General features: G+C 48.0%; 2 protein-coding genes across 3 annotated transcripts in view; both read left to right on the top strand.

Moving 5' to 3' along the window:
• LOC142495691 (ankyrin-1-like) overlaps positions 1-27,233 on the top strand; it is a 538,760-nt gene that overhangs the window by 420,730 nt on the left and 90,797 nt on the right. The gene's annotated exons all lie outside the window — the stretch shown is intronic.
• On the top strand, positions 11,998-18,499 carry EGR3 (early growth response 3). Its single transcript, XM_075601475.1, has 2 exons — positions 11,998-12,883; positions 16,436-18,499. Exons 1-2 carry the CDS (start codon positions 12,733-12,735, stop codon positions 17,425-17,427), a joined length of 1,143 nt encoding a protein of 380 aa, XP_075457590.1. The 5' UTR covers positions 11,998-12,732; the 3' UTR covers positions 17,428-18,499.

Here is a 27,233-nt window from a genome sequence, read left to right as displayed (position 1 = left end):
AGAGAGGAGAAGAGAGAGAGAGAGAGAGAGAGAGAGAGAGAGAGAGAGAGAATATATCTCTATGGTTTTACATATCAGGACATAATAACAATCCTTAGCAGGTCTTAAAATTAGGTAAAAACATCCTCAGATGAACAACAACACATGACATATTACACTGAGTCATGATTTATTTAACAAAAATAAAGCCAAAATGGAGAAGCCATGTGTGAAAAACTAAGTATTATGATTCAATAGCTTGTAGAACCACCTTTTAGCAGCAATAACTTGAAGTAATCGTTTTCTGTATGACTTTATCAGTCTCTCACATCGTTGTGGAGGAATTTTGGCCCACTTATTTACAACGTTGCTTCAGTTCATTGAGGTTTGTGGGCATTTGTTTATGCACAGCTCTCAAGTTCCAGCCACAGCATTTCAATCGGGTTGAGGTCTGGACTTTGACTGGGCCATTGCAACACCTTGATTCTGACCTTGGGTGAATTTGCTGGGACGTCTACTCCTGGGAAGATTGACAACTGTCTTGAATGTGTTCCACTTTTGAATAATCTTTCTCACTGTAGAATGATGAACTTTGAATTGTTGGAAATGGCCTTATAACCCTTCCCAGATTGATGGGCAGCAACAATTGCTTCTCTAAGATCATTGCCGGTGTGTCTTTCCTCCTTGGCATTGTGTTAACACACCTGAATGCTCCAGACCAGCAAACTCCTAAAACTTCGGCATTTATAGAGATGGTCACACTTGCTGATGATCAATGAATCAAGGGCATTTGATTAGCAGCACCTGTCTTCTACTTAGCATCTTAATTCCTGTGGAAGCAGTAAGGGTGTTACTTAGTTTTTCACACATAGCTTCTCCATTTTGGCTTTATTTTTGTTAAATAAATCATGACACTGTGTAATATGTCATGTGTTGTTGTTCATCTGAGGTTGTATTTACCTAATTTTAAGACCTGCTAAGGAACAGATGATTGTTATTATGTCCTAAAATGTAAAACCATAGAATTCAAAGCGGGTGTACTTTCTTTTTCACACAACTGTATATATATATTAGTGGGTGAGTAAGGGGATTAACCCTAATTGGGGTGCTCTAAAGAAAACCTTGCTGGTAATCTGAAAGTCTTAAGATATTTCTTAATATTTAACAAGCGGAGTACTCTGTCACCTGAGGTACACGGAATGAATAATAAAGCAGTAGGCAGTAAGTCTGTCGCAATGGGTTAATAACCCACACACGGACGTGAAGCCGTCCTAACCTGACCGGTGAGCGTGTATCCAACCGGTGGTCCCCTTCTCTGGTGGGCCTCTCTGTATTCCGTGGTCTGCGATGTCCTGCAGCACTCCGTACAGCTGCGTTCTATCCGGGGATCCTGTCCTCCACTGGCGGTCTTTTCCTTGTAACCCTCGCGGTACACGGCGACCTGTGACCCCCGGATGTATTAACTACTGCTTCCGTGTCCTGTGTGTATCGGCGACAGAGAACAGCTCCGCTCCTTTGCGTGCATCCGTCCCGGTAGAGAGGTAACAGGAAAAAAAGGGGGGATACGAGTATTCAATACTCTTGTGATAAAGTTCCCGTTGGGGAACGAAACGCGTCAGAGGACGGTGAACATGTAATTTTAATGGCATTGTTAAGCCACCAATAAAGCTTTTTTTCACTTTTTTGCACTTGCCCTAGCCAGAGTGTCATTTCCGCGGTGCTCGTATCCCCCCTTTTTTTCCTGTATATATATATTATACAGTGTGTTCATTATCAGGGGTTGGAAGCAGTGGCGGATTTACCATTAGGTCCGGGGCGGCAAAATGTTCTCTTTTTCCTCCCTATACAGAGAATGTTTGGCCGTGACCAAAACGCCAGTGGCGTTCCGCCGCCCCGACACATCGCCACAGGGCAGCTCGGCCGCTGGACAAGCCAGGTCTTGCTAAGTGCATGTTTAAATGTCCCGCACAGGACATTTAAAGACGGAGCAGCAGGTCTAGGCAGTGTAGCTGTACTAGGTGGGACATTTAAACCTGCACTTATCAGACCTGGCTTCCAGTATCAGGTGCAGGGTGGACATCGTGGCAAAATGTCCTGGTGGCGTTTTGGTTTCGTGTCCAAACGTCCTAGACCATATACAGAGCCCCCGCTCTCTTCGCCACTGATTGCCGAGAGAGGTGTGGGGCCTCTGTAAAGTTCTTACCTCCTTCGTGCTGACTTCCTTCAGCATCACGTCATGTGGCGACACGTTGCCATGGAAACGTAGCGTCACAACGTCATTTGAAGCCGCGATGCTGAAGGGGCGGCATGAAGGAGGCAGCCCCAAGGTAAGTGCCTATGGGCGACAGATTTTTAAATCCCCCACTGGGTGGAAGTGTATAGATATTCAGGATCATTATACTGTGTTCATTATCGGGGTGGAAGTGTATAGAGAATCTCGTCATCATTATAGAGTGCAGCAGATTTAATATCGAGGTAGAAATGTATTGAGATACTCAACACCATTATACAGTGCAGCATATTCATTATCAGGGACTGGAAGTGTATAGAGATACTCAGCATCCTTATACAGTGCAGGATGTTCATTATCAGAAGGTGGAAGTGTATGGAGATACTCTACATAATTATACAGTGCAGCATATTCATTATCAGGGGAGTGGAAGTGTATAGAGATACTCAGCATCCTTATACAGTGCAGCATTAAGGATGTTGAGTTTTGTGTGATCTGATATCTCTGGCACTTTTCACTCTGACTGTTTTGCAAGATGTCTCTGGCAGTCAGTCTTTTTAGGTTATCTACCAGGCAATCTTCCTACCTCAGGCTGTCTCTCTGATTGTCCTCTATATACCGGTCTCTTCACTATCTCTGTATGTGTTACAGTCTCACTATCAGCGCCCTCTGTCTGCTCTCCCCAGTCAGTGTCTGTGACAGTCTATCTGACTTCAGTCTCTGTGACTGACCGTCTCCCTACTTCTATAGTCTCACAGTTTCTCTGGCTGTCCCTCTCTGACTTCATTCTGTGCCTTTGTTTGAACTTAGTGTCCCTGGTTGTCTCTGCAGTCGGACTGTCTCTCTGCAGACTTTTCTGTCTCTCTGGCTATCGCTCTGCACCCTCAGTGCTGGCTGTCTCGCTGTCTCGCTGCAGTCGCTGTCTCTGTGGCCGGTGACGTCACGGGACACTTTAAAGGCCTCGGGATTCTCCCTTTCCACTCGTGGTCTTTATGCAAATGAGCCGGATATGGCTGCCCTATTAGGAGGTGGGTGTGGCGTGACGTCCCCGATGTCTTCCATTTACAACCGCCCTGGCTCCGCCCACAACATCCCACGTGCAGACACTGTTTGTATCTCTGCACTGGGGCATCAGGGAATAATTCCCCCCCATGTGGGAGCAGTACCACTCCTTGTACTGGGGCATCCAGGGGCCCCTAACCGCAGCTCTCCTCCACCCTGCATCCTATCCTAATCTCACTGCACACAGTGTCCTGTATTAATCCAAAATGCCCCGTGTGTGTGTGTGTGTGTATTTGTTTATGCATACTGTTATCATTCATTTATAACGTGCCAACATGGGGTCAGAAGATAATAACAATAACATATCTAACATTAACTTACATTGGTATAATAGGTAAGTAGGGCTCTGCCCCAAGGAATTTACAATCTATAAATATATGTAGATATGAGACCCTCCAACATTTTGCACATAAACATAGTTAGGACTGATAGAGACACTTCAAGGATGTACCTGACAGTCTCCAAAACTGTGGAGCTTCCAACACAAAACTTTCTGTGTAATACTGTAGGTATAGCAGGTCTTATAAGACCAAAACTCATATTGTGTATTATCAGCTAAATAGTGACAGTCGGAGGATATGGCTATATGTCGTTATAAATCAAAAATGAATAGACTATACCTAGGGTTGCCAGATGGTTTGTCCAAAAATACTGGACACAATAGTTGACCCCCACGCCACCCGAACACATATAAAAAATACCCCCACGCCACTCGAATACATATTTAAAAAAATACCCCCACGCCCCCCCGAATACATATAAAAAATACCCCCACACCCCCGAATACATTTAAAAAATACCCCCACCTCCCTAATACATTTTAAAAATACCCCCACCTCCCCCCATCATCACCACAGCTGACCCTGGCCCCCCCACCATCACCACAGCTCATCCTGGCCCCCCATCATCACCACAGCTCATCCTGGCCCCCCATCATCACCACAGCTCATCCTGGCCCCCCACCATCACCACAGCTCATCCTGGCCCCCCACCATCACCACAGCTCATCCTGGCCCCCCATCATCACCACAGCTCATCCTGGCCCCCCACCATCACCACAGTCCATCCTGGCCCCCCACCATCACCACAGCTCATCCTGGCCCCCCATCACCACAGCTCATCCTGGGCCCCCATCACCACAGCTCATCCTGGCCCCGCACCATCACCACAGCCGATCCTGGCCCCCCACCATCACCACAGCTCATCCTGGGCCCCCAACATCACCACAGCTCATCCTGACCCCCCATCATCACCACAGCTCATCCTGACCCCCCATCATCACCACAGCTCATCCTGGCCCCCCACCATCACCACAGCTCATCCTGGCCCCCCATCATCACCACAGCTCATCCTGGCCCCCCATCATCACCACAGCTCATCCTGGGCCCCCACCATCACCACAGCTCATCCTGGGCCCCCCATCATCACCACAGCTCATCCTGGCCCCCCATGATCACCACAGCTCATCCTGGCCCCCCATCATCACCACAGCTCATCCTGGCCACCCACCATTACCACAGCTCATCCTGGCCCCCCATCACCACAGCTCATCCTGGCCCCCCATCACCACAGCTCATCCTGGCCCCCCATCATCACCACAGCTCATCCTGGCCCCCCACCATCACCACTGCTCATCCTGGCCCCCCATCATCACCATAGCTCATCCTGGCCCCCCATCATCACCACAGCTCATCCTGGCCCCACATCATCACCACAGCTCATCCTGACCCCCCACCATCACCACAGCTCATCCTGGCCCCCCATCATCACCACAGCTCATCCTGGCCCCCCATCATCACCACAGCTCATCCTGACCCCCCACCATCACCACAGCTCATCCTGACCCCCCACCATCACCACAGCTCATCCTGGCCCCCCATCATCACCACAGCTCATCCTGGCCACCCATCATCACCACAGCTCATCCTGGCCCCCCATCATCACCACAGCTCATCCTGGCCCCCCATCACCACAGCTCATCCTGGCCACCCATCATCACCACAGCCCATCTTGGCCCCCCACCATCACCACAGCTCATCCTGGCCCCCATCACCACAGCTCATCCTGGCCACCCATCATCACCACAGCTCATCCTGGCCCCCCATCATCACCACAGATCATCCTGGCCCCCCATCATCACCACAGCTCATCCTGGCCCCCCATCACCACAGCTCATCCTGGCCCCCCATCATCACCACAGCTCATCCTGGCCCCCCATCATCACCACAGCTCATCCTGGCCCCCCATCACCACAGCTCATCCTGGCCACCCATCATCACCACAGCCCATCTTGGCCCCCCACCATCACCACAGCTCATCCTGGCCCCCATCACCACAGCTCATCCTGGCCACCCATCATCACCACAGCTCATCCTGGCCCCCATCACCACAGCTCATCCTGGCCCCCATCACCACAGCTCATCCTGGCCCCCCATCACCACAGCTCATCCTGGCCACCCATCATCACCACAGCCCATCTTGGCCCCCCACCATCACCACAGCTCATCCTGACCCCCCATCCCCCAAATTGTGTTCTTACCTAATTTCCAGGCAGGACGCAGACTTCTCGGGGCCGCTGGGGTGTGGGCTCCGTCCCCGCTGTCCTCTAATTTGCCGTCCGCTCCTCCAATCAGGGACAGGCTGCACGTGAGTGCTCCTGACTGCGCCTGGCCACCGTCCGCGCCCACCCCCCCCTCTCGCCTTCAGTCTCAGCACCAGGCCAGCACTTCCAGCCGCGCTTTCCATTACGCCGCCCTCGCGCTTGCCGCCGAATCCGACCGCCACAAAAATAGTAATACCGGACACATATGTGTCCGGTATTACCTCCGATTTTATACCAGACAGGCACCAGAATTACCGGCCTGTCCGGTTGAAAACCGGACACTTGGCAACCCTAACTATACCGTTCTGTGGCTAACAAAATGCTTTTATTTGTGCGAGCTTTTGAGATCTCTGATCTCTTCTTCCGGCGATGTTACAATGGATAAAGCAAGAGAGGATTTTACTTAAAAACTGTGCATCTTGGAATGGATACATTGTAACATCGCCGGAAGAAGAGATCAGAGATCTCGAAAGCTCGCACAAATAAAAGCATTTCGTTAGTCAGAGAACGGTATCGTCTATTCATTTTTGATTATTAAGCTCGGCTAACACGGTACAGATACTTCTACATCTATCTATCTATCTATCTATCTATCTATCTATCTATCTATCTATCTATCTATCTATCTATCGCCAATAAAGAATATCACTTGTGAGCACATTCACATGTCTTAGGCTGAGTCCATAGAGGGGGTAGCAGTGCTGAGGCGCGCTGACGCTGAGGCTCGCCTGCTAAAATCTGCGCGATTTCATGCCCATGCAGGCGAGCCAGCGGGCGCGATCGGGATGCGGGGGGAGACTGAGGGAGGCGGGGCAGTGACGTCGCTGGGCCAATCGCCCGCGACGCACTGACGTCAACGTCACGGCGCCGACGTCACGGCGCCGTAACATTGACGCTGCTCCGCGCTGATTGGATGTTTTCAGCCGACAGTGCTCTGAAAAACAGCTTGGCTGTCGGCTGAAAAATCCAGCACCTCAGCACGCCTGCGGACGCTCGCGTGAGCCCCCTCTAAAGACATCCTCATGGAGGATGCAGGGGCTCAGCTCGGAGCGTCTGCACGGCTCAGTGCGGCCTCCCCTGCGGACTCGGCCTTAGACAGGTCTGCAACACTGCCATTTAACCATTATCGTCTAGAATACAGTGCTTCCACTGCAGCAAGGGATTCTGGGAAATGACAAGCAAATGAGCACAAAATGTGTCACCTTTTGACTGATATCCATTTTTACATGGAACCCATATAAGCAAATGCTCTGCTGTTCGCACAGCTTTTAAGCACAGCATGGGATTAGATGCAAAGCCAGTCAAATCACTCACACACATATATGCCGTGGTGTGAAAAAGAAGGTACACCCTCTTTGAATTCTATGGTTTTAACAATCATCTGTTCCTTAGCAGGTCTTAAAATTAGGTAAATACAACCTCAGATGTACAACAACACATGACATATTACACCGTGTCATGATTTATTTAACAAAAATAAAGCCAAAATGGAGAAGCCATGTGCGAAAAACTAAGTACACCCTTACTGCTTCCATAGGAATTAAGATGCTAAGTAGCAGACAGGTGCTGCTAATCAAATGCCCTTAATTAATTGATCATCAGCAAGTGTGACCACCTCTATAAAAGCCGAAGTTTTAGCAGTTTGCTGGTCTGGAGCATTCAGCTGTGTTAACACAATGCCAAGGAGGAAAGACATCAGCAATGATGTTAGAGAAGCAATTGTTGCTGCCCATCTATCTGGAAAGGGTTATAAGGCCATTTCCAAACAATTTAAAGGCCATCATTCTACAGTGAGAAAGATTATTCAAAAGTGGAAAAAACTTAAGACAGTTGCCAATCTTCCCAGGAGTGGACGTCCCAGCAAATTCACCCCAAGGTCAGACCGTGCAATGCTCAGAGAAATTGCACAAAACCCAAGAGTTACATCTCAGACTCTACAGGCCTCAGTTAGCATGTTAAATGTTAAAGTTCATGACAGTACAATTAGAAAAAGACTGAACAAATATAGTTTGTTTGGAAGGGTTGCCAGGAGAAAGCCTCTTCTCTCTAAAAAGAACATGGCAGCACGGCTTAGGTTTGCAAAGTTGCATCTGAACCAACCACAAGACTTCTGGAACAATGTCCTTTGGACAGATGTGACCAAAGTGGAGATATTTGGAAATAATGCACAGCGCCACGTTTGTCGAAAACCAAACACAGCATATCAGCACAAACACCTCATACCAACTGTCAAGCACGGTGGTGGAGGGGTGATGATTTGGGCTTGTTTTGCAGCCCCAGGACCTGGGAACCTTGCAGTCATTGAGTCGACCATGAACTCCTCTGTATACCAAAGTATTCTAGAGTCAAATGTGAGGCCATCTGTCTGACAGCTAAAGCTTGGCCAAAATTGGGTCATGCAACAGGACAATTATCCCAAGCACACAAGCAAATCTACAACAGAATGGCTGAAAAAGAAAAGAATCAAGGTGTTGCAATGGCCCAGTCAAAGTCTAGACCTCAACCCGATTGAAATGCTGTGTCTGGACCTTAAGAGAGCTGTGCATAAACAAATGCCCACAAACCTCAATGAACTGAAGCAACATTGTAAAGAAGAGTGGGCCAAAATTCCTCCACAACGATGTGAGAGACTGATTAAGTCATACAGAAAACAATTACTTCAAGTTACTGCTGCTAAAGGTGGTTCTACAAGCTATTGAATGATAAGGTGTACTTGGTTTTTCACACATGGCTTCTCCATTTTGGCTTTATTTTCGTTAAATAAATGATGACACGGTGTAATATGTCATGTGTTGTTGTTCATCTGAGGTTGTATTTACCTAATTTTTAGACCTGCTAAGGAACAGATGATTGTCATTGTGTCCTGATATGTAAAACCATAGAATCCAAAGAGGGTGTACTTTCTTTTTCACACAACTGTATATATAACTCGTCTTTACTGTAACAGTGTATAGCATATATCGCACTCAATGCAATACACCAATAATATAATGCAATAATGCAACACCCTGAGTGATTTCCCCAAAGTACTGAGGGTGCCTTGGGCACCTATAACCCCACCCAGGTGTCTGCACAAGCAGTCCCACCCAAGTGTGAAGTAGGGATACCCCCCTGTGATGTGTAGGTGCATGTTGGTACCTTCCTGGTCACAGACCAGACCAGGGAATAATGAGAGGAGGATGCTGGATCAGTGCCAATGCAGCGGGGCCTCCAACACAACTCCCCTCACACCTTATCCAGGGCGCGGTCCGTGGTGCAATCTCCATCTGGAGGATCCCTCTTATATGCTGCAACGTGCAGCTCTGGTCCCAGGCTGCCACCCGCCACGTAGATGTCCGTCCACCAGTGTAGTAGTGCTGCTGTCGCTCTAATGGAAGGTCCCTACCTGGGGGCCTTCCCTACAATACTCCGCTCACTGTGTAGGGGCTATCTGGGCTTAAGGGGGCACAGTCTGGCCCAGTCCAGGAAGCTGACAGCTCCCTGGACACTACCCTCCTCCTTGCTGCCTCTGTCAGAACTCACAGGGTCACCTTGAGCAGAGAAAAGAATCAGGTGTTGCAATGGCCCAGTCAAAGACCAGACCTCAACCCGATTGAAATGCTTTGGCTGGACCTTAAGAGAGCTGTGCATAAACAAATGCCCACAAACCTCAATGAACTGAAGCAACGTTGTAAAGAAGAGTGGGCCAAAATTCCTCCACAACGATGTGAGAGACTGAAAGTCAGACAGAAAATGATTACTTCAAGTTATTGCTGCTAAAGGTGGTTCTACAAGCTATTGAATCATAAGGTGGACTTAGTTTGTCACACATGGCTTCTCCATTTTGGCTTTATTTTTGTTAAATAAATCATGACACTGTGTAATATGTCATGTGTTATTGTTCATCTGAGGTTGTATTTACCTGCTAAGGAACAGATGATTGTTATTATGTCCTGATATGTAAAACCATAACATTCAAAGATGGTGTACTTTCTGTATATATATATCAAGGTGATGAGAAAGGTCCCGCACGAGGACCGAACCGTTGGATAAGATGTCTTGTTAAAACAAATTTCTTTTGAGCACTTACCTGGAGTGCTGCCTCTGATATTCGTCTTCAAACTGTATCGTATTGCCTATTCTATACCATACAGGATTTGCACCCACATTGTTTCAACCAGACGGAGTGCCTATTGTTCTGCACCATCTACTATATATATATATATATATATATATATATATATATAAATATATATATACACACACACACACACACACACACAAGTGATATATATTTCCCAGAATCCCTTGCTGCAGTGGAAGCACTGTATGCTAGGTGATAATGGTGAAAAGCAGGTTTGCAGACCTGTCTGAGGCCGGTAGTTTTAGTTGCCAGAGGTTAGTCAGCCATTCTATAATGGTGCCGCGCGCACGGCAGGGAGAGTGGAACCGGCCGACAGGGGGGAAGATGAGAAAAAGAATGAATTTGCGCTGCTACCGCCGCTGAAAATATAAGTATTTGTGTGTATGTGTGTATGAATGTGTGTGGGTGTGTGTGTGTGTATGTATGTACAATATTATCCGCACAGGCACGCGCTCGTGTTCGGCCGCACACAGTATAGAACGGCCCTAAGACATGTGAATGTGCTCACAAGTACTATTTTTATATGCTATATGCTATACGGTGGAGGGTTTTTAGTCACCTTTTAACTCACCATAACTTAAATAATGTGTGGTGAAGACCTACTCGTGTCTCAAGTTGCAAAGCCAGTACAACCAACCTCACACTGACGAGACCCACAAGGTTGAAACAGTCTGTCTGTGAGTGAGTTTATTGGCTTTGCATCTCATCCCAGGCTATGTTTAAAAGCTGTGTTTAAAGCAGCATGCATTGGCTTAAGGGTTTTCCATGTAATGTGGACTTGAGACAAAAGGAGGCAGTGTGCTCATTTGCATGTCATCCCAGAATCCCTTGCTGCAGTGGAAGCACTGTATGCTAGGTGATGATGGGGAAAAGCATGGTTGCAGACCTGTCTAAGACATGTGAATGTGCTCACAAGTAATATATATATATATATATATATATATATATATATATATATATATATATATATATATATATATATATATATATAGCAAATGGAAATATTACTGTATGCTCATTTGCATGTCTTGGACGGGTCTGCAACCCTGTCTTTCCCCATTATCACACAGATATATATATATACATAAAAATACATTTAGCATAGGGACCTGCTTGACGTTGGTTAGCAGGCTTGTCATTATTTGATCAAAAGATGCAACCAAAAGTCTCCTTTATCTTACAGACTTAGGCTGCGATTATACCAAAAAACGCCCGTGACATCTCCCATAGCGACACCGCGCGGTGCAAAAAACAAGTGTCATACAAACGTGATAACTGCTTATACCAAATTCAACTGTCTCCCCGCTTGGGGAGACAGTTGATGATTTTTTTAAATTAGTTTTTGCGCCGCGCGGTGTCGCTACGGGAGACACCACTGGCGTTTTTTGGTATAATCGCAGCCCTTAGGTATCACTATGCATATTTATTTCCCAATTTATTGCTAGCCCAATGGGAGGAGCACAGGGATTCACTTTCTGTTTTTTCACATATGTATGGCCAATATTTTCACCAGCAGCATGCTCCTTTTATTTATTTTTATATATATATATATATATATATATATATATATATATATATATATATATATATATATACACATATATACACACACACACACACACACACACACACACATATTTATAAGAATCTGAAAAAATGTATGTGTATGCACACATACTGTATGTATATATACATATATAGATCTGTATGAATAGAACTATATATATCTGTATATATATCGCTGTGTGTGTATGTATATCTATCTACCTATATAGATGTAAGATATCTAGATCTATATATATATATGCACACACAGTGCGGTGGTCCCAGGCTACCGTCCGCTTCCTGCTTTCTCTCTAATGTTCCATTATGAGGAGGTTCCATTGGGACGTCACGGGCTTGTGTGTGTCCTTATTTGGGCAGTTACGTCACTGGAGCTTCCCCAGGCGGAGATAAAAGGAGCCGGAGTCCCCGGGCAGGAGCATCGAGAGCCAGAGAGAGGAGAGGAAAGATACCCCCCTCCCCCCACCTACCCCCGGGGGCAGAAACAACAACCCTCCCATCCACCTCCATTATTCACCCCTGGGGCAGATCCAATACCCACACCCATCTCCACCCACCTGCCACTCTTATCACCCCACCCTTCTCCATCCACCCATGTGCCCCCTGTCTGAGGCAGATCTAATACTCCTGCCATCTCCATCCCAGCTACATGCCCCTTGCACATTTATATAATACCCCCATCTTAAGATCTACCAACTATACTTGCCCCTCCATTGAACCCCATTTTTATCACATCTGCCTTAGCTTTTACACCCCATCCATCTTCTGGGGCAGGTTTATTATTACCCTTACTGATCCATCCCAAACATCATCCTACCCTTAAAATCTAATGCCCACTGTCTCCCACACTCTGGGACTTAGTACCCTCCACGGGGGCAGACCTGATACCCAATGCAAGCACTGAGGCAGCAACTAAGCCCCTTTCATGGATACAAATCTGACATCCTCCTCCATTAACACCCCAGCCATGGGGCAACATTAATACCCCTCTCCCTCTTTCCCACCCTGGGGGTAGATACACAAGGACCTCTGGAGCCAATCAACCATCATTGGGGCAGATCTGGTTACTAGAGGCAGATTTGGAATCTCTCTTCTTGAGCTTCCTGCCCCTCACTGGAGTGGGGTGGGGGTAGTTGTATTGCAGCCCTGCACCTTGCCCCCCTGGCCGGTGCTATGACCGGAAAGCTGTTGGATAAACTCCCTGTGAATATGAGCTCCCTCTTACCGGATCCCCTCTACCCCGAGGATGGACAGGACCTGCCCGGATCTCTGGGCATCTACTCCGGGGCGGGCAACGAGCAGCACTACCCGGCCATGACTGCAGGTGAGTGGGGGCAAAATTACTGTGGGGGTTCATAGCCCTTTTTGTGAGGTGTAGGTCTATTTAGAGAGGGGCAGTAGACACAGTTGAGTGGTGCTTTTAGGGTAAGGGAGGGGCAAAAGTCACGGTGTGTGGTGCTTTTAGGGTAAGGGAGGGGCAAAAGTCACGGTGTGTGGTGCTTTTAGGGTGGACGAGGTGCAGTGGATACTGTTGAGATTGGACGTATGACTTTTAGGGTGGGAGAGGGGCAATAATGACAAGGTGTGGGGCTTTTAGAGTGAGAGAGGCGCAGCAAGCCTCCTCCTGAGGGTGTGGGGCTTTTTGGAGTGGGCAATAGACATTGTCCACGGACAACCTGAAGCGGCGTTAAGAGGGCACAATGTGGGAGGTATTAAGGAAGAGGATGGCAGTAGAGACAGAGGGGGGGGTGTGTGTGTATGTGTGTAACAGGGATCAATGGGTACTGTCCTAAAGGGTGTGTGGGCTTTTAGGAGTGGAGGGGGCAGTAGACTGTCACCTATTCTCAAGACGCCTTTCCTTCCAGAGGGGCCAACAACACATTGCTCTGCTTGTTATTACATTGCTCTGCTGGCTATTACATTGCCTGCTTCCTATTGCATTGCTCTGCTGGCTATTACATTGCTCTGCTGGCTATTACATTGCTCTGCTTCCTATTGCATTGCTTTGCTTGTTATTACATTGCTCTGCTTCCTATTGCATTGCTCTGCTTGTTATTACATTGCTCTGCTGGCTATTACATGGCTCTGCTTCCTATTGCATTGCTCTGCTTCCTATTGCATTGCTCTGCTTGTTATTACATTGCTCTGCTGGCTATTACATGGCTCTGCTTCCTATTGCATTGCTCTGCTTCCTATTGCATTGCTCTGCTTGTTATTACATTGCTCTGCTGGCTATTACATGGCTCTGCTTCCTATTGCATTGCTCTGCTTCCTATTGCATTGCTCTGCGCTCTGGCTGTGAATGTTATTATATTGCTCTGCAGGGTAATATATTCATTTGCATGTTGTTACACCTCTCTGCTTGTCATTGCATGGCTCTGCATACTATTTGGCTCTGCATGTTGTTACACCTCTCTGCTTGTCATTGCATGGCTCTGCATACTATTTGGCTCTGCATGTTGTTACACCTCTCTGCTTGTCATTGCATGGCTCTGCATACTATTTGGCTCTGCATGTTGTTACACCTCTCTGCTTGTCATTGCATGGCTCTGCATACTATTTGGCTCTGCATGTTGTTACACCTCTCTGCTTGTCATTGCATGGCTCTGCATACTATTTGGCTCTGCATGTTGTTAGACAGCCCAGCATTATATTACATTGCCCAGCCGTGCGTTGCTGGCCTCTTGGCACTGAGGGAGTTAGGAGACAGTTAAGTTCGGGGCACTGTGCTATGATTGCTGGCAGCAATAAGGCACTCACAGTTTGCGTTCTGCTACCTTAATAGTAACCCAACTCCTGAATTCCTTATTGCCCAACCAGTGATCTTACATGTGGGTGACCAAACTACTGAGTGCCTTATTACCTGGCCGTGACACCTGTATACGATCTTCTGAGTGCCATATTGCACTGGCCATTACAGTGTGTCCTCTCTATTTCCTTTTATACAAGGACAACCCATCTCCTGAGTGCCTTTTTGCCATTGACAATTATACTTTACGTCCCTTTTGTGTCCTTTTACATATGGGTTGCCCAACTTCTGAGTGCCTTATTGTTCAATGACACTGTACATCCCGCCTGGGCCATATCACCGGAGTGCCTTATTGCCAGGGCCATTCTCCCTACATGTCCCCTCCGTGTCATATCACCTGAGGGTAACCCAGCTCCTGGGTGCCTCATTGCAGTGACAACTGCTTAGTTCCCCTCTACAGACGCTCCCAGCGTCACATCACGGGGGAGGGGAGTTTTAAATATGGCTGCGGGGGTGGGGGAGCTCCCGGCTCGGTGTGGGGGAGGCAGGCGGCTGAGCTGGGAGGTGACACGTGTGGGGGCAGCTGGTGACAGCTCACAGTTTGGGGGGCGGGAGGGGGGAGGGGGGGGGGGGGTTAGCATGTGACGGGGGTGAGTAGGTGTAAAGGCGGGGGTGGGGGGAAGGAAATTCCATCTTTAACCCATTTGTGCATATGCATTGCTGGCCCCTGTGGCAGCACAAGGGTTAATGATTTTGGGGAGCCTCAGCTCTCTCTCTTACACCACCTGTCAGGTGCAGATCCCCCTCTTCTTGTGCAGCCGGGCTGTGCGCTTAGGCCAGGGAACTACAGATGTGTGTGATGAGGGGGGAGGGCAATATTTTGGGGGGGAATACTTGATCTTCACCATGGCCGGATTCATCATATATCACACACATATATAGCTGCTCTATATGCAAGATAACACAGAGCAGCTAAATATGATATGCGTGTGTGTGTGTATGTGTGTGTATATACACACACACACACACACATTTTGTGTGATACAAAGATAATATACACCACGTATGTGTGTGTGTCTATTGATGTAGCCATACTTATTTTATATTATATATAGATGTATGTGTATGTAGATATAGATGTAGATATAGATGTGTGTATTAGTATATTGTATATGTATGTACATGTATGATGAGTATGTGTGTATGTATCTACGGGTATATATCGCTGTCTGTATAAAAGTGTGTATATCTCAGTCTGCCAGAGCAAGTAGGCAGTCAGGAGTAGGGCTGCCCTCCGAATATATGAGAGGGGCTGCACCTTGTCACTGTTGGAGTACCTTAAGTCTATCTGCAGGTGCCTTGTTGCCCTGGCTGTAACGCTGCTGTCTGCCGCTCCCTCTGAAATTCAGAATTAATTGTGTTTTTTTTCTGACTGCGGGAGACACATTTAAGTGTAGAAGTAAAAATTCAGTAACTCTTCGACTGCTGGAGAGATACGTACATAGTGAGACTGGAGGGAGCTGCTTATAGTGGTGCTGAGTATCTATACACTTACAGGTATTATGGATATGTTGCACTGTATAATTATACTGAATATCTCTATACACTTCCACCCCGATAATGCACATGCTGCATTGTATAATTGTGAAAAGTATTTCTATACATTTTTCAGCCTCTGATAGACATTTTGCACTGTATAGTGATGATGAGTATCTTTATACACTTCCACCTTCTCATAATGAACACGCCGCAATGTATAATGATGGTGAGTATCGCTATACACTTCTACCCCTTAATAATGAACATGCTGCACTGTATAATGATTCTGAGTATCTCTATACACTTCCAACTCCTCATAATGAACATGCTGCACTGTATAATGATTCTGAGTATCTCTATACACTTCCACCTCCTTATAATGAATATCTTGCACTGTATAATGATGGAGTATCACTTTTTGCCTCCCACTGCCCTTTTCTTATCTCAATAGTGACCCCAATCTACAGAGCATTGATGTGTCTGAAATATTAAGTGCTTTATATCAATAGCACTGTAGAACCCTTTAAGGTGATTAACAATAACTATATGGATAGTATATACTCATTACCTCTCTCCATCCGTCTCCAGATAACGTGATGGACTTAGGCCTGACCAGTGAGAAGAACTCGCAGGATCTCTCCTACACGGGCACCTTCCAGCCGGGCAACAACAAGACTGTCACTTACCTGGGCAAGTTCTCCTTTGACTCGCCCTCCAACTGGTGCCAGGAAAACATCATCAGCCTGATGAGTGCTGGCATCCTCGGAGTGCCCTCCTCCCAAGCACCCAGTGCTGGAGGAGGTGGTGGAGGGGGTGGTGGCATCATGGGACAGAGCCAAGGCGAGGTGGAGTCAATGTTCCACAACCTGCCACCCTACGCCAGCTGCGGAGACCTGTACCATGAGCAGGTGGGCTTCCAAGGGGGCGGCATGGCGCCATATACCCCTCAGGAGTACCAACCCACTAAACAGAGCTTGGACTCCAGCGTCTTCCCAATGATACCAGACTACAACCTGTTCCATCACAACTCTGAGATGCCGGTGGTGGACCAGAAGCCCTTTCAGAACATGGATGCTATGCGGGTCAATCCACCTCCGATCACCCCACTGGAGACCATCAAGGCTTTCAAAGAGAAGCAGGTACTGCCCAGCTTCGGGGGGATGACCCACCAACCTCCTCTCGCCCTTAAACCCATCCGCCCCAGGAAATATCCAAACCGCCCCAGCAAGACCCCACTCCACGAGCGGCCCCACGCCTGCCCAGCCGAGGGCTGCGACCGGCGCTTCTCACGCTCTGATGAGCTGACTCGTCACCTGCGCATCCACACGGGGCACAAGCCCTTCCAGTGCCGCATCTGCATGCGAAGCTTCAGCCGCTCCGACCACCTCACAACCCACATCCGCACCCACACGGGCGAGAAGCCCTTCGCCTGCGAATATTGCGGGCGCAAGTTCGCACGCAGCGATGAGAGGAAGCGGCACGCCAAGATCCACCTAAAGCAGAAGGACAAGAAAGGTGGGGATAAGGCTGCCTGCTCCCCCTCCATGGGGCTGACCCCTGCGGTCACCACCTGCACCTGAGGACCGCTTTCACCCCTCCTCCCAATCCGTATCCTGCTTTTATTGGGGAAGGAGGGGGATGCCCGTCATAGGGTATCCCTTCCCTTCCACTCTGAGACTGGTTCATGCAGAGCATCGCTCTCTTTACCCGTTCCCTGCGAGAGACTTGCAGAGCGTCGCTTCCTTCCCTGGTAGGGACCTGCAGGGCATTACTCTGTTAACCCCCTTTCTGCAAGAGATCTGCAAAGCGTCTTGCTACATCTGCAGAGCGTTGCGTCATCACTCGCTTGTCATGCTATGCCTGCAGAGCATCGATTCATCAATTCTTTATGTCGTTACACCTGCAGTGTTGCTCCATCTCTCTCCTTTCTTGTTACACCTGCAGGGCGTCGCTCCGTCCCTCTGCTTTCTTATTACACTGGCCGAGCGTCGCTTCATCCCTCCCCTTTCTTGTTACACCTGCAGAGCATCGCTCCATCCCTTCACTTTCTTGTTACACCTGCAGAGCATCGCTCCATCCCTCCCGCTGTCTTTTTAAACCTGCAAAGCATCACTCTCCTTTTTGCATTGCAATGTACATTATCCCTTGGCCTGCGGAGCATTGCTCCATTCTCTCTTCCCTGTTGATCCTGCAGAGCGTCGCTCCACATCCTTGTCCCTGTTAGATGTGCAGGAGGGGAGAGGGGAGGGTGAGGGACCCTGCACTGTATACCTTTGTCACCCTTGCATGGTAAAATCCGCCCGCACCGCTCCGTTGCCAGGGATGGGATGTGACAATCCCAAGGTGCAAGGTTGGCATCCCTTAGTGTAGGCGTCTCACCATGCAGGGGTGCCAGGGCGGGGATCCTTAATTTGCTGCTTGGCTAACAGAGGCCTAGGAATCTCCAACTGTTACACCCCAGTGTGCCTGCTACCCCCTTACTCTATCCTGCCCCCCCAGCACCAGCCAAGTCTCTCCCCTCTCAGTCCCCCTCTCTCCATCTCCCCCGCCTCCTCTCTCTCCCTCCCCCTCTCACCCCCTCCCCCTCTCTCTCTCGCCCCTCTCTCTCTCACCCCCCTCTCTCTCTCGCCCCTCTCTCTCTCACCCCCTCTCCCTCCCTCACCCCCTCTCTCACTTAAGTTCTCTCCATTTTATTCTTCTCTCCCAGACTTTTTCCGTTCTCCTCCTCACTCTCGCTCACATCTTTATGCCTCCCTCTTTCGCGCTCTCTCCCGCATTTCATTCTTCTCTCTCCTGTGCACACTCCCCCTGCTTTTCTTTTCAACGTCTGTCACAATTTTAGTGGAGAAAAAAACAGCTACAGCTTGAGTGTGTGTGTGTGTGTGTTTTTGTCTGTGCGCGTGTGTGTACACACGTAAATGTGTTTTTTTTCTACCGTATTTTTCTTCTTTCCCACTAAACGGCTGTGATTTTCTGTAGGGCTGTGTCCAGGGGTCCGGTTATAGGGCGGTGTTCTGGGGTCCAGCTATAGGGCTGTGTTCTGGGGTCCGGCTATAGGGCTGTGTTCTGGGGTCCGGCTATAGGGCTGTGTTCTGGGGTCCGGTTATAGGGCGGTGTTCTGGGGTCCAGCTATAGAGCTGTGTTCTGGGGTCCGGCTATAGGGCTGTGTTCTGGGGTCCGGCTATAGGGCTGTGTTCTGGGGTCCGACTATAGGACTGTGTTCTGGGGTCCGACTATAGGACTGTGTTCTGGGGTCTGACTATAGGGCTGTATTCTGGGGTCTGACTATAGGGCTGTGTCCAGGGGTCCAGTTATAGGCCTGTGTCCTGGGGTCTGATTATAGGGCTGTGTTCTGGGGTCCAGTTATAAGGCTATGTCCTAGGGTCAGGCAATAGGGCTGTGTCCTGGGGTCAGGCAATAGGGCCGTGTCCCGGGGTCCGGTTATAGGGCTGTGTCCTGGGGTCAGGCAATAGGGCCGTGTCCTGGGTCTGGCTATAGGGCTGTGTCCTGGGGTCTGGTTATAGGGCTGAGTCCTGGGGTCAGGCAATAGGGCCGTGTCCTGGGGTCTGGCTATAGGGCTGTGTCCTGGGGTCTGGCTATAGGGCTGTGTCCTGGGGTCTGGCTATAGGGCCGTGTCCAGGGGTCCGGTTATAGGGCTGTGTCCTGGGGTCAGGCAATAGGGCGGTGTCCTGGGGTCTGGCTATAGGGCTGTGTCCTGGGGTCTGGCTATAGGGCCGTGTCCAGGGGTCCGGTTATAGGGCTGTGTCCTGGGGTCAGGCAATAGGGCGGTGTCCTGGGGTCTGGCTATAGGGCTGTGTCCTGGGGTCTGGCTATAGGGCTGTGTCCTGGGGTCTGGCTATAGGGCTGTGTCCAGGGGTCCGGTTATAGGGCGGTGTCCTGGGGTCCGATTATAGGGCTGTGTCCTGGGGTCTGGCTATAGGGCTGTGTCCTGGGGTCTGGCTATAGGGCTGTGTCTTGGGGTCTTGCTATAGGGCTGTGTCCTGGGGTCTGGCTATAGGGCTGTGTCCTGGGGTCTGGCTATAGGGCTGTGTCCTGGGGTCAGGGTATAGAACAGGTTATAGAGCTGTGTTCTTGGGTCTCTTTTGAATTCTCACATCTCTGTACTTCCATTTTTCTCTTTCATCTTTTTCTATCCCTCATTCTATTTCATGTTTCTCCAACTCTCTTCATCTCACTCTTTTACTCTTCTTCTTTCTCACCACCCCTTGTTTCTCTCCTCATCCCCCTCTTCGCCCCTGTTAATCTCTGCATTCTCCACATCATTCCTCGTATCGCTCTTCTGTCTCTCCCTGTCTTCTCCCTTTCCCACCCCGACACTCTTTCTTCTCTCCTTTCTCTCCATCTTCTCTCCCTCTCTCTTGTTCTCCCCGTCACTCTCTCTTCTGCACTCTCCTCTTACACCCCCTCCTCTCACCCCCTCCCTCTTTCCCTGATAATCCTGCCTGTGCTTCTGGCTTTCTGTTTATAAAATGACATGTGTTCGTCACTTTGAGATAAGGGGTGGTAGTTGGGGTGTGTGTGTGTGGGGGGGGGGAGAGTCAGGTTTGGATGGTGTACCCCCCTCTCTTTTCTCTCTCTTTCCCTCCCCCCTCTCTCTTGCATGTCTCCGCATGACAGTCAGGACTAAAAAAGAACTCTCATTTTTTCTAATAAATCTTTTTGCTGCTACGTTCAAATATTCTATTGCAAAAAAGAAGAACCCCATTAACCCCTCCACTGCCAGCACAGCACCATAACTACACTGCTTTGTATAGCTACAGTATATGCTGTGTATATATATACTGTATGTGCAGTGTTCTGTATATGCACTGCTGTGTATGTGTATATTCACTGCTGTGTAGGTCTATATGTACTGCTATATATACCTATATACACTGCACTACCTGTCTATATGCATTGCTCTGCTTTATCTATACACTGCTTACACTGCTGTGTTATATATGCATTGCCCTGCTCTGTGTGTGTGTGTGTGTGTGTGTGTGTGTGTGTGTGTGTGTGTGTGTGTGTGTGTGTGTGTGTGTGTGTGTGTGTGTGTGTGTGTGTGTGTGTGTGTGTGTGTGTGTGTGTGTGTGTGTGTGTGTATACACCCTCTCATCTTGCTCTGGCAGTGAAGGGGTCTCTAAGATTGTAGTTTCTTATTTCTACGTTCACGTGTAACAATCTACGAGGTGTCTATTAACCCCGTCAGTGCTGTGGTTTGGCACTGAAGGGGTTAACCTGTTTGCTACCAGACGGACAGGCAAAGCATTACAGACCCCCCACTCCTCCACGCAAAGGGTTAAAGCAGCAGTTCCGCTCCCCGATCCTAGTTTGATATACGGTAATATATATACGTATACTGAAGCGGAGTATCACTATACAGTGAGAATGAACATGCTGCATTGTATAATGTATAATGATGCTTAGTATCTCTATCACTTCCACCCTCTCATAATGATCATCCTGCAATGTATAATGATGTTACGTATCTACACATTTCCATCCCTGATAATGAACATGCTGCTCAGTATACTGATGCTGAGTATCACTATACACAGATAACATGTCGCTGAGTACCCCTATACACTTCCAGCACCTATAGCAAGAATGGGTTACAGAGCAGTGGGAGTTGCTGGCTGTAATTATCAGAAATCCCCCCTTAATGTAGATTTTATATCTGCAGAAGACTCGTCATATTCAATCTCGCTTTACACTGCGTATTTCTTGTTCATACATGTGGGGGTGGAGGTGAGAGGGGGAGCTGCTTTTTTTGGGGGGGGGAGAGGAAGGGAGGGAGTCTGAATTTCCAAAATGGCGGTCGTTTTAAACACGCTTATTTTTTTGTACAAAGTTGTATAAAGTGAGAGCAGATGTATTATATATTTTGTGGCTGTTTATATTCCCAGAGAGATTTCTATGTACCTTATAATAAGGTGAAAATATATATATTTACAGTACCCATGGCTTATAGGGTTAATATCGTGCGGATGAGTCTGTCGGATTCCTTTGTAACGCGGATGCATCGGTCTGACCTATAAAGCATTTCAACCGGGGCCAGTAAAGATGGCGTCCGTCTGTGTGTCTCATTGATTTCATTCTTTTTCCCGAGCAGGGGAGATGGCGTTGCGTGGGTGAGTGCTATCACGTGAGTGCAGTCCCAGTCTGTAAGTGAGACGATTGGTGTGAATCAGTGGTGTGTGTGTATAGACACACACACGTGCAATACAATATATACATATATATATTTGCATGTGTGTATAAATTCAGATCAGTGTATGTTTGTGTGTATACATATATCTTCTCCACCGTCAATGTAATTGAACCCTGTAGAAACTCTACGATAGTTATTACGTGATGTTATGTTATCACTAAGAACACTGAGACTAGTTACATACTGTAGAAGAATATACTGTAATAGCTATGTACTCCAAATATTTGTTGCAATTCATAACAAAATTGTTTCAGCTATCACATTCATTTAAAAAACTATTTTTTGCAGCATGTGATGTACACTATATACCCCATAGTGTGAGCTGTAAGAGTATGTGCCTATTAATATATAAATATATTATATTTTACACACACACACACGTATATGTAAATGTGCGTGGTTTGTGTGTGTGTGTGTGTGTGTATATATATATAATCACTTGTGAGCACATTCACATGTCTCGGACAGGTCTGCAAACCCGCTTTTCACCATTATCACCTAGCATACAGTGCTTGCACTATATATATATATATATATATATATACACACACACACACACACGTGCATACCATTAGTGAAGAGTTTCTGTCTTGCAGTTAAAGGGCCAGTGTGAACATGGGGCGGAATCAGAGCACCAGGCGCAGATCGCTACCTTGTGATTGGTTGGCCACATGCAGCGAAAGCGAAGTAAATAGATCAGAGTTACCATAGCAACAAGAGCAAACCTCGCAAGGGAACTAAAATAATCAACATTATTAACTGGTGTGCAAGTGTACATGTGTGTGAGAGTATGTGTTTGTGAGAGTGTAGTTGTGTGCGCGTCAGCTCATTTAGAGGTAATAATGATGAGAAAGACACACAAACTGCTCCCTGCAGCTGCAAAATCTCGCAGCTAATTATGCTACATACTATAGTAATCCCTAAATAACAAGATAATACAGAGGTGAGGTATGTGTCCATTAGGAGGGGTTGAGAGGAATGTGTCACTGATGTCTGTATTAAGAGAGGGTGACGTCTGTGTCCTTTATGTCTGTGTATTAGGAGAGGGTGAGAGGTATGTGTGCTTGATGTCTGTGTATTAGGATGGGCTGAGAAGTATTGTCACGGGAGACCAGGACTAATACCAGGGATCAATATTTCCAGACATAAAATTAATTTATTGGAAAAGTATATCCACAACTATATTAAACACACAAACATCCCACATACCCAACTGAGGGATACCCTGCACAGCTAGTTGCAGGGACCTCCTTGCAGAGATTTCCCCTGTTCTCTCTTCTTGCCCAGTGTCTACAGGACTAGTTTCCAGGCCGGAGACCAGCACTGGAGTGGACACTAGTTTCTTCCTGTCACTGCAACACCTCTGTAAGGCCGGTTCTATAGTGCGTGTGCGCTACGCTGTGCGCGCAGCAGTTTTAGTTGGCTGAGGTTAGTCAGCCATTCTATAATGGTGCCGCGCGCACGGCAGGGAGAGTGGAACCGGCCGACAGGGGGGAAGATGGAGAAAATAAAGAATTTGCGCTGCTACCGCCGCTGAAAATGTAAGTATATGTGTGTGTATGTGTATATGTGTGTATGTATGTGAGTGTATATGTATGTGTGTGTGTGTGTGTGTGTGTACAATGTTATTAAAAAAAATATTAAAGGATTTATTTATTTATTTGAAAACTTATTTAAACACAACACACATACACACACACACATACATACACAGACATACAGTCATACACTCGCGCACAGTATACACACAAAACGTTTGCGGCACGTGCATCCATGGTAATTTCAGCCATGCAGAGGCGCACAAAGGCTGAGGGAAAGTGGGCGCTTTCCCTGGCCATGGTACGCACCCCATCTGTGGGCGTGTCTAGGGGCGTTCCAGTGACGTCACAGAGCTGGTTCACCCTCATGGCGAACCAGCTCACGTGACCGGCCTGTCGCGCCAAGAAATCAGTTTCAACTGATTTCTTGTGCAACGCGCGCCCCCTTCCGCACGCCACATAGACGGGAACACTGCCTTTAGGCAGTCTGTTCGCTCAGCGTGCGGACGCGTCTATGCAGTTTGCCATACCATGGACGCAGCCTTAGGCTGCGCTTATAGTGCCAGCAACGCAATGTCGCGGCAAAACAAATGCATTGCCGCCGTCGCGTGCGCTTATAGTAAGCGCGCGTGCCGGATTGGTTGCGATCGCTGGAAGTCATCTTTGATTTTCCAGCGACGGTCGCCAGCACTATAAGCGTAGCCTCAGGGCTCGCTCAGACAGGCGGCTACGACAGCTTGCTAGCGTTCGCGCCCCCGTCGCTCGCTCCTGCAGCACAGCAATCTGTGCTCAAACTGCAGGAAGCAGGGATAGAACGATGAAACAGAGCGCACAAGCAAAAACGGAGCAGGAAGGACCCAGAATCAAAAATAGAATAAAAGGGCACTTTAATGTGACAAAAGACCCATCCAACGCGTTTCGAACGTTCTATCCCTGCTTACTACACCATTGGAAGCTGCACAGCCTGCCTACCACTCCTAGGATATGTGAGTATTTGCTTATTATTCAGGGGAACCTGCCAATGAGACTGATGGTGGGTGGGCTTGTACCATCTACCACCTGTCTTCAGGAGGATAGTACCCATACAGGTGGTCATTATGTACTACCATTAATACTATTACTCTTTTCTATTTCCTTGGATAAAGTGGTTTTGGCTTAAAATATTCCTTATTTCCTGGCATTGGAGCGCTTTAGCCTATTTTTTCTATCTCAAACTGCAGGAGGCAGATCGCGGCATTTGGGGGCATGTAACAAACGCGTCACGGAGCTGGTTTGCCTTTATTGGCTGAACCAGCTCGCGTGACGCGACTGTAGCCCCAAATTTCAATTTGGGTTGTGCCGGCAACTTTGACGCTGCACTTTGCCGCCGGTGGAGTTTTCAGTTTCAAAATCCCACCGCACAACCCAAATTTGCGACGGACGTGCGCACGTCGCATCGCCTTCTGTCTGAGCTCAGCCTTAGGCCGTGCATATAGTGCCCGCGACGGGCAACGTCGCCCAAAAACAAATACATTGCCGCCGCCGCGTGCACTTTGGAAGCTGGAAATATTTGATTTTTCAATGGCTGTCGCCTCATGTGACAGCCCCATAACAAATCAAATGCCAGTACGCGGGCACTATACCCGACGCTTTACTCTCTGCAGGCTCTGTCTCCTAGGGGTCTCCCTCCCCACCTATTATACACTTAAAACATAATATTGCAACACTCAGGGCCAGGAGCTGCCTACATGCCCAGGCCCTGATTTGTGGGTAGAACTGCAACATAACAAGGATACAGGGAAAGGTCACAGACCAAGTTGCAACAATTCTCCTGCAAACATATTAACCCGATTCCTGAGGTGCTGGAGCCAAGTAAAGAAATACAGTAGGGCCCTGCTTTACAGCGTTCCGCTCAAACAGGGTTTCCCAATGTATACCCATATTCATTCGTTTCTGCGCTTGTTCTGTTTTTCTGGTGAGCGCTCAGCAGCTGAGTATCCGGCTGTCATTAAGCAACCGTTTTAGTGCGTGCGCAACTCCTTGTCAGATGCCATTTGTCAGCGAAACAATACAGTACAGGAGGGTCCCGCTTTATGGCGATTTCCGCTTTACGGCGACGGCCTGGAACGGAACCCGCCGTATGATCGGGGCCCTACTGTACATATATACATAACATATAATACAATACCAATCTATTACTGACATGTAGTGGTAATGGCAGACATAACTTTTATTAGCAGCCATATTTACCCTTTCCGTCACAGGTATGTGTCCCTGATGTCTATGTATGAGGAGCGAGTGAGAGATATGTGTGTTTGATGTCTGTGTATCAGAAGTGGTGAGGGGTATATGTCCCCAAGTCTGTATATTAGGAAGAGGTGTGAGGTATGTATCACTGATGTATGTCCATTAGGAGTGTGTGAGAGGGGCAGGACATTACCAGCACCGTGTGTATGCAGAGTTCCCACGACCTTGTACACCAGACACCTGCTCTGCGGACCAATCCAAACTCCCTAACCAACATTCCACGAGAGGACACCTCCATCCCCTGCCACTCACCAATGGGTATTAACCCTGCCTCTACAATCATGAAACGGCAGCACTAAACTCTGCCACCATGAGAGGACACCACCATCCCCTGCCACTCACCAATGAGTATTAACCCTGCCTCTACAATCATGAAACGGCATTACTAAACTCTTCCACCATGAGAGGACACCACTATCCCCTGCCACTCACCAATGAGTATTAACCCTGCCTCTACAATCATGAAACGGCAGCACTAAACTCTTCCACCATGAGAGGACACCACTATCCCCTGCCACTCACCAATGAGTATTAACCCTGCCTCTACAATCATGAAACGGCAGCACTAAACTCTGCCACCATGAGAGGACACCACCACACCGTGCCGCTGATCAATGAATATTAGCACAGTCAGTATCTGTATTAGAGGACAGCCCCAAACTGCCACCAAGCACTGGTCACCAAGCGTCACTTCTCCCACCATTAGAGGACATCACCCAGCAGAGCAGTAGCAGCTCATCTCCCAATCCACCAAGTGAAAGCAAGGGAGAGCCTCTCTTCTCCCTTACTGAACTTATCTTCAGTGACTTGGCCCTGCTTTTCTAATGTAAAAAGGATTTGCTATAAAACGAGCATTTTTTCCCCCCCTGTTTTTTAAAACATTGTGCCAGAAACCAGAATTACATTATTTATTTATTTGTTTACAATAACAATTATGTAGTGCCCTTATTCAGGGCGCTGTACATAATATACACGTAACCCTCCCTGCCTGGCTCCTAAAGAGTTTACATCAATGTCGCTTATCTAGGCTTACTCAGATGTGGTTACCTTGTCAGTGTGTTCGATTTGTGCAGGTGGGTGATGATACAGCAATGATGGGCACCAGGAACTTTATTCAACACCTGATTTATTGTTACATCCTTATACACGTTGATTTTGAGTATAGACATAACTGCATACTCCATAATGTCTGAACCTTCTTCCCTAGCTGCCCGCTATCTTCTCCCACCAGAGAGATGCTGAGGCTCGATTCCTTTGGTTACCTACAGAAGGCCCCTTCTTGGTTACTTTGGCTCCATTTCGTATGGGCCCCTGTCGGGCCTGTGCTATTCTCCTGTCAGTAATGTATCCC

This window comes from Ascaphus truei, chromosome 5 (assembly GCF_040206685.1).
Source record: "Ascaphus truei isolate aAscTru1 chromosome 5, aAscTru1.hap1, whole genome shotgun sequence".
NCBI lineage: Eukaryota > Metazoa > Chordata > Amphibia > Anura > Ascaphidae > Ascaphus > Ascaphus truei.
The sequence above is the reverse complement of the archived record's forward strand: the minus strand, read 5'-3'. Positions and strand labels throughout refer to the sequence as shown.